This window comes from Pinus tabuliformis, chromosome 2_1 (assembly GCF_031772625.1).
Source record: "Pinus tabuliformis cultivar Carrire ecotype Pingquan chromosome 2_1, CPIR1, whole genome shotgun sequence".
Lineage (NCBI taxonomy): Eukaryota > Viridiplantae > Streptophyta > Pinopsida > Pinales > Pinaceae > Pinus > Pinus tabuliformis.
Genome location: NC_142299.1, coordinates 813,183,902 through 813,198,730, shown reverse-complemented (window position 1 = coordinate 813,198,730; position 14,829 = coordinate 813,183,902). Strand labels below are relative to the sequence as shown.

At 35.9% G+C, this 14,829-nt stretch overlaps 1 protein-coding gene across 2 annotated transcripts in view; it reads right to left on the bottom strand.

The window, feature by feature from the left end:
- The window catches only part of LOC149203084 (protein TIFY 9-like), a 50,209-nt gene extending 35,864 nt beyond the window's left edge, over positions 1 to 14,345 (bottom strand). The window contains exons 1-6 of one of the 2 annotated variants that reach the window (XM_089400102.1): positions 14,091 to 14,345; positions 13,740 to 13,935; positions 13,525 to 13,624; positions 13,234 to 13,390; positions 13,055 to 13,112; positions 12,495 to 12,888 (exon numbers count right to left, since the gene is read on the bottom strand). In XM_089400102.1, coding sequence (XP_089256228.1) covers positions 12,783 to 12,888; positions 13,055 to 13,112; positions 13,234 to 13,390; positions 13,525 to 13,624; positions 13,740 to 13,935; positions 14,091 to 14,223 — 750 coding nt within the window. In that variant the 5' untranslated portion in view covers positions 14,224 to 14,345 and the 3' untranslated portion in view covers positions 12,495 to 12,782. Of the gene's footprint in view, positions 1 to 12,494; positions 12,889 to 13,054; positions 13,113 to 13,233; positions 13,391 to 13,524; positions 13,625 to 13,739; positions 13,936 to 14,090 lie in introns of those variants that run through there. The other variant, XM_089400103.1, reaches the window with a different exon arrangement.
- Between the last annotated feature and the right edge of the window lie 484 nt (positions 14,346 to 14,829).

The window sequence follows — 14,829 nt, the reverse complement described above, 5'->3', positions numbered from 1 at the left end:
TTACATATTGATGATATGTTTGACGAAACACCTGTCATGGCTAATGGGGTTCTGGTTATGATCATGTTCAGTTTATTGCTTTTCCAATTCCATTTTCTTAAAGTCACCAAGGAGGTTGAATCTTATCCATGGGGGACTCTCATTGCATGTTTACCCCTGGTTGGCCGATTACTTGGGTAGATATGGGAGGAGGGTGTTATAGAGTGGTATCAGAGCTTCCAGGTTTAAACACTTGGACTGAATGGGTTCTATCATAGGTGAAATGAAGAACAACGGTTTATATTTTAGAGCTTTATTTCATATATTTTATAAATTTTCTTCTATGGCATATTAGAAGTTGAAATTTTTTTAATATTGATGGTAAATACCACTTATAATGTGCTCAAAATTTTAGATATTGGTTCACAATACTTTAGGAATTATGATTTAAGGAAGATGACCTTCCTGAATGCACCTTTAAATAGGTCATGTTGGAATTTCTGAAATAACTTGTCTTCTGTAGGCTTTCAAAAGCTAAAACATTATCCACATTTAGGGGACATACCACTGATTATGTGGTAGAAATTTCAGATATTGGGTCGCAATATTTTAGGATATATGAGTAGAGGGAGTCGAGCCTTCTGAATGCTCCTAAAATCAGGCCTCAAATAGGTGACGTTGAACATTTTGTCATAACGTTTCTTCTGGGCACTCCTAAGAGCTGAAATTTTTCCCACAATGAGGGGAAATCCCACTGATATGGTGATAAAAATTTCAGACATTTATTCAATATATTTTAGGATATATGACGAGTGGAAGTCGTTCTGGATACTCCTAGAATTGTGCACCGAATAGGATTGTGTTGGTATTTTTGTTATAAATTTTCATTTATGAAATCTCAGAAGTTGAAACTTGAACCATAGTGAGGGAAAATACCACTGATCATATGGTTCAGTTTCCATAACTTGTACTATTATGTTTTAGGATATATGCATTGAATCATTCGCTATATTAGTTCGCATGCAAAGTGTTTAATGAAATGCTTAAATGGTTCAATGATTAATTGCATACAAACTGTTTGATAAAATGCCCCAATGAGTTTGTTGTTTGTGGTTGGGGATAGTATTGATGTATAATAGTATTGTTGTAGTCAATATATGCTGACTTTTATGCAAATAGTTTGCTATATTAGTTGCATGTAAAGTGTTTGAAGAAATGCTTACATGCAAATGTAATAGTATAGTAGTTGTTTGAAGAAAATGTAAAAGTATGGTAATTGTTTGAAGAAAATGTTTTTTTTAAATGGGATAGTATTGTAGTATGATAATATGGATGTAGTTGATCTATGCCTATTTTCATGCAAATAATTTGAAGAGCTGCATGCAAGGAATTTTAAAGGTTGCATGTAAGGAATTTGAAAAGTTGCATGTAATGGAAAAGTGGCATGTTTTTAGTTATTATTTTACAAGTGGAATAAGTGTAATGTTTTGACTTAATCTCATACAAAATGTATGAGAAATGAAAATCACTTTCTTTTCAAGTGTGGTTAAATTTAATAGAGCTTTGGAGATCCCATTTCCATAATTGGACATTGGATATTGGACCATTATAATAGCTTCCTCCTTCTACCTTAGTGTGGACCATGGATAGTAAGGGGGTATGTTTATAGCTTGTTTGAATGCTTGACTAGGTGCATGATATGTGTTTGTGCTTATAAAATTGTATGAAGGAATGATCTTGTTTTAATATGGTTGTACTAACGCAATATGTGTTGAGATCACTGATATGCACTTGCATGCAAGTGGGTGTTAGTTTTAATATTATGACTATGATTGTGAGTTTTTGATTGCCGATTATGACATGATTGTTAGTATTGGTGAAGGTTGATTTCAAATTAATAGACACGATGTCTTGATTTTTGGAACATGTGACTAACATGTGTGATCAGTTGTAGGGCAACGTGTTTGGTATTATCTTGACAAGGTAATAGTTTATTTGTTTATATAACTAACACCTTGGTGAATGTGATAGCACATAATAAGACTCAATTGCGGCAAGGTGAAAACGTAAAATAAAGGAATTGGGTGAGAATTCCTTTGGCTATTTTTGGAAACTATAATTCCAAATGAGTGAGTGCTTTGCATGAATACAAAAAGTTTTCTTAACCTTAATTTTGACTGACATTATGTGGATATGTGTTATATTCATGAATATGTATTTGATAAGTTTTTATCTTAAGGTTGATATTTGAGATAATAGGTTGAGTTCTAATATTTTAAAGGCACAAATAAAAGCATGAGTTAATGTTGCGCGATGTAGGGAATCAAATGACAAAAGAGACTGTCATAGATCTTGAAGAAGGCTCGAGCTGAGGTTTTTCTCAGGAATTCTTGGAAGTATTAGGAAATCATAGGGGTTGAGTCATGGTGTTTTTTGGAAGTCTTTTGCTTTCAATGTTTTACGATTTGTTTATGCTTGATTTGCGGTTTTGATTATGTATGGTTCATGGCCATGCCATTTCATTTTTGGTGTTGTATTGTTGTTGGTTTTCAATGATCTTCTTATTATTTGTCTCTTGACTTTCCTTTTATTGTTTTGAGTATTGGGAATTGGTTGGGAAAGAGGAAATTTAATGGATCTCAAGGAGAGTTGTGTAGTACCTGATAGGTAATGTAAGTAATGCAAGACCTGGATGAAGCTCAGTGTATGAGTAAGCGCAGCGGAAGGTAAGACTATGACAATTAGATTAGATTGGGTTCAGTCCATTGGTGTAAATGGGCAATGGTAGTATAGTCATGATAAAGGTAACCAAAAAAGCTAAAGTAAATGGACCTGAGGCATCAGATGCCTTGGCTATGCTGGGAATTATTATTCTCAATATCGTGCATGTTGTGCATGAATAAAGGAAGTTCTCCTAACCTTGACCTTATGATATTTGGTAATTATTTTATGATCATGATTATGTTTTTATTTATATATGTATACATGTATGTATGTATGTATGTATGTATGTCATATTTGACAGGGTGATCATGAATCGTGATTATTTTATGTTAATGTTTATATGTATATATGTATCTATGTATGACGCTGACTGACGAGATCATTATTATTTTATGGGGTATGTGTGTGTACATGTATCTATGTCACTATCTGACAGGGTCATCAAGAATCATTCTTGTGGAGGAATGATTGCTTATGTAGGTGAATGGCATGAAGAGGTTCCTGGTCTCGCAAGGAATCAAGTGGAAGAGTAGTCATGAAAAATATATGAGGTCAGTGTCATGTGAATATGAATTTATATGCTTGTATTATGCCTATGTTTACATTATGACAGGTAACGATAAAGGATACCCCAATGGAATGAAAGCAACGTGGTCCGCAACGTGCTTAAACAAGCATGGATAAAACACGGGAAGAAAGGTTTCTTGGTAAGGACAATGTGGTTTTGGATGTGTGGTACTACTATTGTGTATATACTATATATGTTGTACATGTTTCATATATGATGTGTGCACATGCAGTGTTGCGTATATATAGTGTGTGTACATGTTGTTTATGCAGTGTTATGTACAGGATGGTATAGATAGTGTCGTATGAATTTTGCATATTCATTGCTGGGTATAGATGGTTTTATGTACATGTTGGATATGATGTGTTGTGTGTATATTGTACTGTGTGCATGATGGATATGCAATGTTCTATGTGTATAGTGCTCTTCACGTGTTGGATATGCGGTGTTGTGTAGAGATGATGCTATGTACATGTTGGATATGCAGTGTTATGTACATGTGGTGTTGAGTGCATGTTGTACATGTGGTGCTAGGTACATATGGTGTGGTGTGCATGGTTGTACAAGTGGTGTTGTGTGTGTGTGGTGTTGTCTACATGTTGTACAATTGGTGATGTGTGCATGTGTTTCTATGTACATGTTGTGCATGTGGTGTTGTGTACATGTGGTGTCATGTACATGTCGTGTGTGTGGTACTATGTACATGTGGTATTGTGTACACGTTGTACAATTGTGTAGTGTACATGTGGTGTTGTGTACACATTGTGCAGTTGGCACCGTGTAAATGAGATGTTGTGCGCACGTTGTGTAGGTGGTGCGGTGTGCAGGTGGTATTGTATACATGTTGTAAATATGGTATTGGTGCACGTGTGGTATTGTGTGCATGACATACATGTTGTTTTGAGGGAATGTGGTACTATGTATGTGCATTGTGTTGGTGGATGTATTGTGTTATGCACTAGGTGTAGAAGTGTGTGTTGCGTTGTACATCAGGTATAGGTGTACGAGTTTTGTTGTATACTAGGTGTATGTGTATACGTACATATACTGGGTGTAAGTGTATGTGTTGCATGTCATGTATAGGTGCATGCGCATCATGATGTTGTATGGCGTGTGTGGTTGTATGTGTGTGATTCACACTATAGGTATGTGCACCTGGTGGAGGAGTAGGCACGGGGTGTGGAAACCAATCCAGCGTGTGTACAAAAGAACAAAGGAAAAAGTAAGGATTGATGAAGGATAAGTATCAGTATATTATTTCAGTTTTACTATGCATATGATTTATGATTCTGATATATGATGACTATATGTGATCTATAATTCTGGTTTATGATGGTTACATGTGATTTATGATGTTGATCTATGATGGTTGTGTTTTGAGCTAACCATATGTGATATGTTTATACATGATGTTGTGATAAAACAATTAGTTTGACTTGTTGTGACAGGAATTAAACGTGATTGCAAATGTACCTTATTGACGAGAAACCAATGAGCTATGATTTGAATTTATTTTCAATCTAATGGAAGTAATGCGCTTGGTATAGGAAGCATGGAAATGCCTGGTTGGGTGGTTAAAATCAACTGCAATAATTGGCTGAAACAACAAAAGAAAATGGAACATGCAGCAGCATGTTGGTAAAGTATTCAGGAGCAGGGCCATTGTGGGAAACTGGTACCCAATAGTGTCCATTGATTTCCATGAGCATGTTATGACTGGAATTATGGTTTTAAGGCAGGGATATGCCTTGGTTGTTGTATCTTCCGATGTGAGGAAGCCTTGCTGAGGGATGGACTGCCCAGGATGGGGGTGCTAGCAGAACTTGGAAGGTGAGTGACTCCACAGAACGGGTGACTGGATTCCCAAGGGACTGTGTAGCAGAGAAGGGAAGGTCACAGATGGATTCACTTTGGTCATTAGCATTGCCAGATGGAACCATATGCACATTGGGAGTTCACCTTGGAACAATGAGTTAGTAATTGTTCACTGAGAGGACAAGTGGCGCAGGATTGTAGCACTTGACATCAGATGCAGATTTGACTTTGCAGTGGATTCCAAACTTCCTTGGAAGGAGGTGAATCCTAGTACTACTTTGATGGTAGAGGTGCGATCCTTTGGATTCCCTTGTTGATTGATACGAGCATCGTATCCTTTATTTGTTGGTTAAGAAAATGTGTATATGTGTATATCGTTGTAAATAACGTAATGAGTTGTGTTATAAAGCTCCAATATGTGGTATGGTTTTTATTTGGTCATGCTTTCATGATGTTTTGCTTTTGAGCGAGTCATTCATTGCAAATATTGCAATGAGTTGTGTTATAAAGCTCCATGGGCAGTCTGTTTTGTTTTCAACAATCATGTTGGTTATAGGTGTCATTGAACACCGAGGATGGCATTCCCCCAAGGGTGAGGGTTTTGTAACAGTGATGGTGAAAATTCCATGTAAAAATATATAAATACCATGGATGATGGGACACATATTCCAAGCTTAATGGTGGGCAAGACATCCTGGTGGTTGTTTATTTGGTTGTTGATGGTTAAGGAAATTGTTAAAGGCAATGGCTAAGGCATTAAAGAGGTAAAAAGATATTTTGGCACATTTATTTATGAAAATAATGGAAATTAGGAGAAAAATGAGGTGAAAGGTCACAGGGTGCATGTGAGGAGGAAAATTAAGGAAAATAATGGAAATTGGGAGAAAAAGGAGGTGAAAGGTCACAGTTTGCATGCGAGGAGGAAAATGAAGGAAAATAATGGAAAATGAAGAAAATAGAGGCCTCATTAATAAAAATTCTTCTAAGGATCAGTTGGAAAACTTCTTCCTTTCAGAGTGAACCTTTTGTCAGTTCATTTTTGGAGCTCTCTCATTATTCTCTCTCTCTCTCATACTCATGGAGACTTAGAGTTTTCTTGGAGCACTCTTAGTGGGTGTGGCATACTTGGATTCTTGGAGGAAGAAGGCAAATGATGAGAAGGAAAGTGCAAGAAGGCATCTACATCAGCAACTACATCAGATTCGTTTGCAGGTACCGAGTTGCATGTATGATTTATTCACTAGTTTTGGACATGCATGGCATATGCATGTGGTTTCTTGGTTGTGATCTGTCATTGGCATGGAGGATTGCCTAGATTGATAGTGGATTGCCTAGCCTTGCCATTTCCAGGATATCCATGGTGATTGTGGATCTAATTTCATTATTTCGTTTTGGTTGGTTCTCATGTTTCCTAAGCTATGGGTTGAGCTACTAGTCCTAGAATCCCTGGTTGGACAAATGCTCTGGAATCCCTTGGTGGGTTGAGTTACTAGTCCTGGAAGCCTTGGTTAGACAAATGCTCTAGAAGCCCTGTATAAGTTGTGGGTTGAGTTACTAGTTTTGGAAGCCTTGGTTGGACAAACACTCTGGAAGCCCTAGAAGGCTTAGATGGAGACCAACCTAATGATGGTTTTTTTGTTGATGTCTGATCGTGAGGTGGAATCATTGTTTGATGGGTTGAGGTGGATGGCCTCTAGAAGCCCTAGATGAGTTTTGATTGATGTGTTCTATGAGATCCACATTCATGCTTGGAATATGGCACGAGGGTGAATGGATGAAGAGAGATTTGGCTTAGCCATTCTACGGTTGGGTGGAACATGGTAGTCCCATCTCTGGTTGGTTCATTGCATTGATTAATGAGAAAGACATTCCCTTGATTTTCATGTATAAAGGTACTGATGTATTTATGGATTTGGTGGTTGATATGTTTATTGTATTGATATTCCTATTATGCTCGTTATATGCACATTTTATGATAGAAACTATGTATGGCTCTTAGCATGTTTTTACTTGTATGTGAATGGATAATGTGTCTTGGACTTAATGGAGGATAATGCAGCAAATGGAATGAGGGAACAATGGTTCATAGTGATTCTTAGATAAGTATGAGATCCTGCACTTAATTCTATTGTTTACACCTGTAGATTACATATAGATGATATGTTTGACAAAACACATGTCATGGCTAATGGGGTTCTGGTTATGATATTATTTAGTTTATTTCTTTTCCGATTCCATTTACTTAAATTCAAAAAGGATGTTGAATCTTATCCATAGAGGCCTCTCATCACATGTTTACTCCTTGTTGGTCGGTTGCTTGGGTAGAGGAGGGTGTTACATGGGCTAGCATCCTTCCTTAGAAGAAGTTGAAGAGGGCATATCCCGGATCCCGTTTTCTTGGACTTAGTGTGGACTACTTCTCATAACATAAATGCATCTATATGTGGGCTAGCCAAGCATGTAGGAAAACTAAACAAGAGCACATATCCTTTTGGATCAAATAGATGTTGTTGAGGTGAGCAACGATTCATTCTTTTCTTCTTGCTTCTCTTGAATGAAATGACACAACATGGACTTCATCTATCAATACAAGGTTATGGATTGAAAGTATTGATTCCTACAACCCATGGTGTGTATATGGTCTGGAATGTAGTCTGAAACAATATGAATTCATGAATCAGAGTGAGCAATCTTTTCGTTAACTTCCTAAGCCTGAAGTATATGGATTTCATATTGAGCTTCTCGAGGAATGAATGAATGAATGATATACATTATTGACTAAGCATAAGACTAGCCTTGAGATTTTCTATCGGGACCGCAACCATCAAATCCCCATCACGAGTGGATACATTTTCATGACATGGTGATGGGGAGAAGAAGGGTCGCAACAAGAGTAGCATGAGAGGTAGGAGAAGGGAAAGAGACTAGAGGACTAGGGAAAACCAATACAGAGTGTGCAGGGTTATGAAATTTAGAAATAGGGTTGGAGTATAGAGCGAGATCCAAGTGAAGCATAGAGAGGAATAGGAACCAAAACAATAAAATATAGACCCCTCCTTGAGAGGCACAAAGGTTGTGAAGCCTCCACAGATGATGTAATAGGTTGCATTAACTAACCATAGGAACAAAACCATCCACCTAAACTCGATAATAAGAGGCACAACAATGAAATTAAAACACTAATTACAAAGGTAGTAAGGAAGAGAATTTACCAACAATATTAAAAGAGACAAATTCCAGCGAAACCCAGAAGAAATTTGGAGCATGCCATTATGCCTTTAAAGGAAAAAAATCCACTTTCTCCATAAATGAGAATTGAGTGTTATAACATAAAACCAACAAGAAAGAATGGAAATGAAAGGCCATGCTGAGAGGGCCTAGACCTTCCTCAATCAACTTGCAACAATTTTGAGCAAAAGCGAAGGAAATATCCTACAAGTGGTTTGAAGACATAACAAAGACTCGATATAAATGCAAAGAGTCACTAGCTAAACCAAGAAGATGAAGTGGAAGATAAGTCTCTAAGTTTATTGCTTTGGGGTGTCATTACTCTTACTATTATTTGAATGCATGGGGTTGTTTGACTACGACACCCCCTATTTAATGTACGAGGTGGCGATGGGCTTTCCAGCTTCTCCCATCCCTCAACATGAAATTTAACATACCCATAAAGGATTATTGATATGAAGTGATGAGGACGTTTAAATGGTCACACTGCTCTTTTCATACTTCATTGCTTTGAGGGGAATCAACATTAATTTTTTAGTTCGTATATCCCAAGTTCGCAAGATATTCAACCACTTTATTTCCATATTGACAATAGTGTGAGGGAAGGAGGACATGAAATGAGGGAATCAAATCATTACTATGAGAGATGAAGTTTTCAAGTGTTTGGATTTGATAGATATTTTCTGGAAAAGATCTATTAATAAGAGTCTTCTAGTATTAATAGCCATTTGTGACTCTCCTTCGAATTGAAGCTTTATAAAGCCATTGATAATAGCTAAGAAACAACATGATTCCAAAGAAAAGAATTCCACTAAATTATTGTTTTTTACTTCACAACTACTCGTAAACAAAAAAAGTCTTTACTATCATATTTTCTGTAGATACCTTTGAAGCTAGCCATCCTTGATTTCCTTTTGAAGCACCATCAAAATTTAATTTGATTCCCTACTCAAGGGATAAATATTTCAGGTGACCCAACTCTAAGATGTAAGGAAACATGGTCCAAATGGGGATAGGTAGTAGGGGAGAGCTCAAGTCTGGGTAAAAGAGCTAATCATGTGGGCTTGCTTCCCAATCTTGTTGATTCTAGTGGGAGGATAGAATTGTTTCTTGAACACTATGTAGGATGATTTTCCAGACCATAAAATTTATAGAGTGAGCTTAAGGTTATGTTCTTCCCTTATGAGTCATAGGAGGAATTCTGGCTCCATAACCAAAACTCTGTTAAAGATCAAATTATTGAAGATTCCATGATAATATTGATAAAAAAATAGTTATGAGGCTGGCATATTTTCTATCAAAATGCCTAAATAGAAGCAAAAATCAATCCCATATGTTCTTTGAAAAGTTGCAAGAGTTAAGGAGGTGCTCCATGTCTTCCTTGTTGGCTCTACAAAAGAAAAGAAAATTGAAGGACCCTCAAACCCTTTTCTTCTAATTCTATTCTAGGAGAGATCTCAACAGCAGTGAGACTTTAAGCCAAAGATGTTGAAGCCAAATTATGCTCATGATAAACCATTTCATTTTGTCACAAGAGCTAAATATAAATTTCCAAATCAAAACACCTAATTAAATAATTCCATACACATAAATATTGTACTAATGCATAGATATAAAAGAAATTAAATGTTCGATGGATATATATTCTTGTTTACAATTGAAGTCAAAAATTGTATGATCATTTCTATTTCAATGGATAATTTTCAATATTTTAATGGAAAAACGTGTGGACTTATTAAGCTGACAGGCGTAGTCTATATTGGAATTGAGGTTGAAGAATTTTTATTTATTAAATGAATCACTAAAATTTCCTCTCTTGAGAATATTCTTTTGTCTTGTATATAATTGGACAGATGTAATTAGGGATTTCTAAAAGGTTTCTCAGTTGCAAAATTCATAAGAATTGTGTGTCTTCCATCTCTATTAACTCACGTCCTCCATCACCCATCCAAGCCACGTTACAAATTTGAATAATCTTTTGTGTTTTGAATTCATTAGTATAGGCATTTCCAATTATATTCATAGAGGAATTTCATCTTTCTTGCCGAACAATGGCATGAAAGTATCAAGTTGACCTGAAATTGAACCAAAATAAATTAGGTTTGTGGGAGAATGCATAGATATGGGAAGTATTGCAGTGACTTTCAGTGTGATTGTACATTCAACAAGGAGGTCACCAGCTCCATTTCTATTTTTGGGAGTGGGTTGCATGATCACATTTATTGTCTTTTATTTTATCATTCCATCATAACGTGGGAGTAGAGAGTGAAGGCCCTATGGTCTTGAATATGAATATGTATTTGTGCAGAGAAAAGAATGGTGGTGCACAGAATAGAAGGGAATCTTGCCATCCTCGCCATTCTTCTTATTTTGAGCTCAACAAGTGATATCATGATACGCAACGAAACAGGTAATTTCAAGAACCCATCATAAAGAATTTCTTGATGGCTACCTCTTGGATGCCAAAATGGTTGTTGGATAGAATAATGTAGAGTATTTTGCCTGTATTCTCATGGAGGCCATGTTGTGCCATGACATTTTGGTAAACCCTATGGCAAGAATCTAGATGATAGTCATGAGAAGAACTGAGGAAGATGCCACCATATTCCATTTTTGTAATACCCTATTGGTCTTCTTCTTGCTTACTGAATAAATATGTATATAATTAAATTATTTGTGTGCTTATCTTATATGTTTTTTATATCCCTAATATTTTTTTTTATTGAAAAAGAAAGAAGGTTATTGGTGCATGGTAAACCATAATAAAGTATTGTCAAAGGGGATTCCTAGAATGCAAAATGGAACTAAAAATATTCCAATGACGTGTTGGGCATAAGTTTTGTAACCTTATTGGTATTATGAACCCTAACAAGGCGGTGTTAAATGTCTGCCCACAGTAAATAACCCAAAAATAAATAACTTCAGTAACTTTATTGGTATTATGAACCCTAGCAAGGCAATTTTAAATATTTTCACATAATAAATAACTCAAAAATAAAATGAAAAGGGAATGGAGGCACTGGCCACAATTATTTCAATAAAGAGATTAGAGAATGAAACATTGTAAGTCTATTAAATTTTGGAAATTCACTTCATATATTTTATTTTTTAGTTGATAGTATATATTTTTTTAATTTTTAAGGATGGTGATTTAAAACCTATTCCAACAAAAAGATTAGAGAATGAAACATTGTAAGCCTATTAAATTTTGGGAATTCACTTCATATATTTTATTTATTTTTTAGTTGATAGTATATATATTTTTTTATTTTCATTTGATAGAGATGGTGATTTACAAACATTTTAGAAGATCTAAAAGTAATAAAATTTTCTAAATTTCATAATTATAATAAAAAGTTCACCTATCATATAATCTCTATTCTAATACAGCGTTTTCAATATTTAATAAATAAATAAAAAACAAAACCCGTAACAAGTTTCTTTTCCCATTTCTATTCTAGTGAAACAGTTTCTAAATTTTCAATTTTTATTTAAATTTGGACTTATTTTAGCGTGAAGTTTTAGCGTGAAACCCACCAGGAAAAAATGAACACCCGATATATCTGTTTTATAATTAACAGGTTTCGTTAAATCTGTTCATCTCATCTATATTCTAGTGAAACATTTTCTAAGATTTCATTTCCAAAAAAAGATGTGTGAACTTATTTTACGGTGAATCGCCCACTAGGAAAAAATGAACACCCAATATGTCTGTTTTATAATTTATTTGGCAATCAATTAAATGGCCTCCCATTGGATATAATAGTGAGGATAATAATATGAGATATTTCTTTATAATAACCTGGTAACAAAGCCCATTAATAAACATCGACCGCGAAGTATTTCTTGTTATGAATTTTATGTTATTAAGTTTAAAATTAATTATTACATGTTCTTCCCTAGATTGTTTCTTGTTTGCCAGTAACACACGCCATTCGAAGGATTATCAAATTATATTACATCATCAATGTGTGCACCCCATAATTCCAAGAATATGTGGGTTTAATAATAAAAAAAAAATCAACAAAATTGTGAAATATTTTTTTTGTGATGTAGCGTGAAGTGGAATCCTGTGATGATAGAAATAGTCGCGGAAATAACCTTAGTAAATATTTTAACTTTAGAAAGATTTAAACATATTCCAATATAGAATATAATACATCTCTAGTGGTGGTGGAGGATAGGATTTGTACAAAATTAATATACGCATGCCTGCTGTGGTTCAGATGCCACTTGCAACGAAGCTACTTGACGTTGCAATTTGCGCTTTTCTCTGCCCGGTGAGCTTCACCTGTCACAGTCTACTCACCCTCCGCAATACAGAAAACCCGTTGCCGTCATCGGCTGTACAAAAGCACGTTCGTTCCCTCGATTAGAAGGGCGAAAATAACAGATCGTTTAAGGGAAAATAATTCCCACTTGATGCAATTAGAGGTCAATAGCATCCACCGACATTTTAAATTTGCTGTCACCGACAACCCAACGACAGTATGATCTTCTCATCGGAATCCTTCGCTGCTTTCCAAGGCAATGTCGCCGTCTCCACTGTGCTGTAAGGAGCCACGCTGTTCAATCTGAGCTCCCACAAAAAGAAAACCATCGCTTCAATACAAATTTGCGCATTCAATCATCTCATTTCAAAACTAAAAATAATCGATAAATGATCTATTCGTTTCATTTCCTATTCAGTCATCTAAATAGACAGACAAGAAATTGTAGATGATGCTAGAGTTTGATTACCTCTCCTTTCGCTTTTGGAGGAAGCGTTGCAGAGATAATTTCTTCACTATTTCCATGCCTGCACGCGGGACAATAAACCATGTTAAATCAGTTTTATACCTAAAAACCTTCATTTACCCTTTCACATTCTATCTATCCAACCCCTATTCAAAATAACAGATGTGTCATACGCCTCTTACCTGCTGCCACTTTTTGAGGTTGATTTTCATTCACAGCGTTCAATGCAGATTTGGAAGGCTGCTGTCCGGATGTCTCTTCAATTTTGCCGCTGGTAATCTTACAGGTTCTTTTGTTGCTCGAGCTAGTGGAGCTGGCAAGCTTCATAATGTCTTCAACCTGCCAAGAAAATGTCAAAGTACTCAGTCGGAAATAAAGTAAAAGGCAGACAGATGAGGGAATCATGTTGTTTTATCAAAATTTACACAAATGTTCTTGATGTATTATATGAGTTGCTCGGATCAAAATAAGACCTTGTCAGCAGGAATATCGTAAACATTCACCACTCCGTTATAGAAAATAGTGAATTGAGATGTGGATAGTTTCTCCGGCACTTGTGCTTCAACGAACCGGCTGAAAATAGTGCCATAAATATATATAGTTAGCCTTGTGAACGTTTAAATCGCTTTCAATTGAAAGAATTCCTTTAAAAATAATTCAAATGGCAAATATCTGGACAAGAAAATACCTGGAAATTGGATTAGTGAGGCCGATTTCCGAAGGCAGGCTTATATTTGATTCTGTAACTCTTGGGTTTGAACTGAAACCGGTGCTTAATGGAAACAATTCCAAAATTTCAACCTTCTTGCCCTCTGACTGTTGGTTCGATGAAAGCAACTTTAGCATCATCTGCGGTTTTATCCGCGACAGATGTTGCATGACTACTGTTCCATTCATGAAAAATAGATATAATATCAGCAAAAGCATTCCTTCAAAACACAAATGGAAGACAGATATATTGAGAGAAGGCATATTGCACTAATCGATCTGAAAACATAGCGGCAAGAAAGATTGAGGGTGTTTGCAAAAGAAAGCATACATCTGGTCTTGGCTTGGTGTTTTTCAGGACCGAATTCCAAACTATATTTACTGTCCTTCATTACTCTTCCGTTAGCTTCAGAGGCGTTCTGAACGTGTAGAGTCTCGAAAGCCACAGATGCACCTGGCGACATAGCTTGCAAACTCAAATATTGTTCCGATAAATCACCAAAGTTCCACTGCAATCGACCCTTTTCCTGAAGCTATACGCCTTCGGGAGATCTATCAAAGTTCCAAATAAATATAGACAATAAGAAATCAGGAGCACGATAAAGCCTGATAAACACGCATGTGAAGTATTATTGCTTTTAATGAATGGAAATGGATCGCAACTTCAGCGGCTCCTCCGGCACCGGCGTCCCTTTAGCCTAAGCACGTGAACCACGTGCTCTGTTTCCGTCAGAGAACTTTGCAACGTGTCATATAACGGAGCCAGTGCGTGACTCGCATTATGCATATTCCCCAATTTTTCCACGGATTTGACGTGATGAATCCTATCGCGTCATTTCCAGCACGGGAGAAACATGGAAGGAATTGTGGGTTGCTTATTGGTACATTACATCTGATTTGATATATCTTAGAGCGTTTGAAGTTGGCGTATGAAGTTGGAGTGTTTTATAAAAATAAATGGATATTTAAGTATTATGAAAAATCTTATGAAAATATTTTTTAAATGTGATGTATCGTAAATAATATGCATTTTATTATAATGTTTTAAATGTTGTATGATATATATTTTT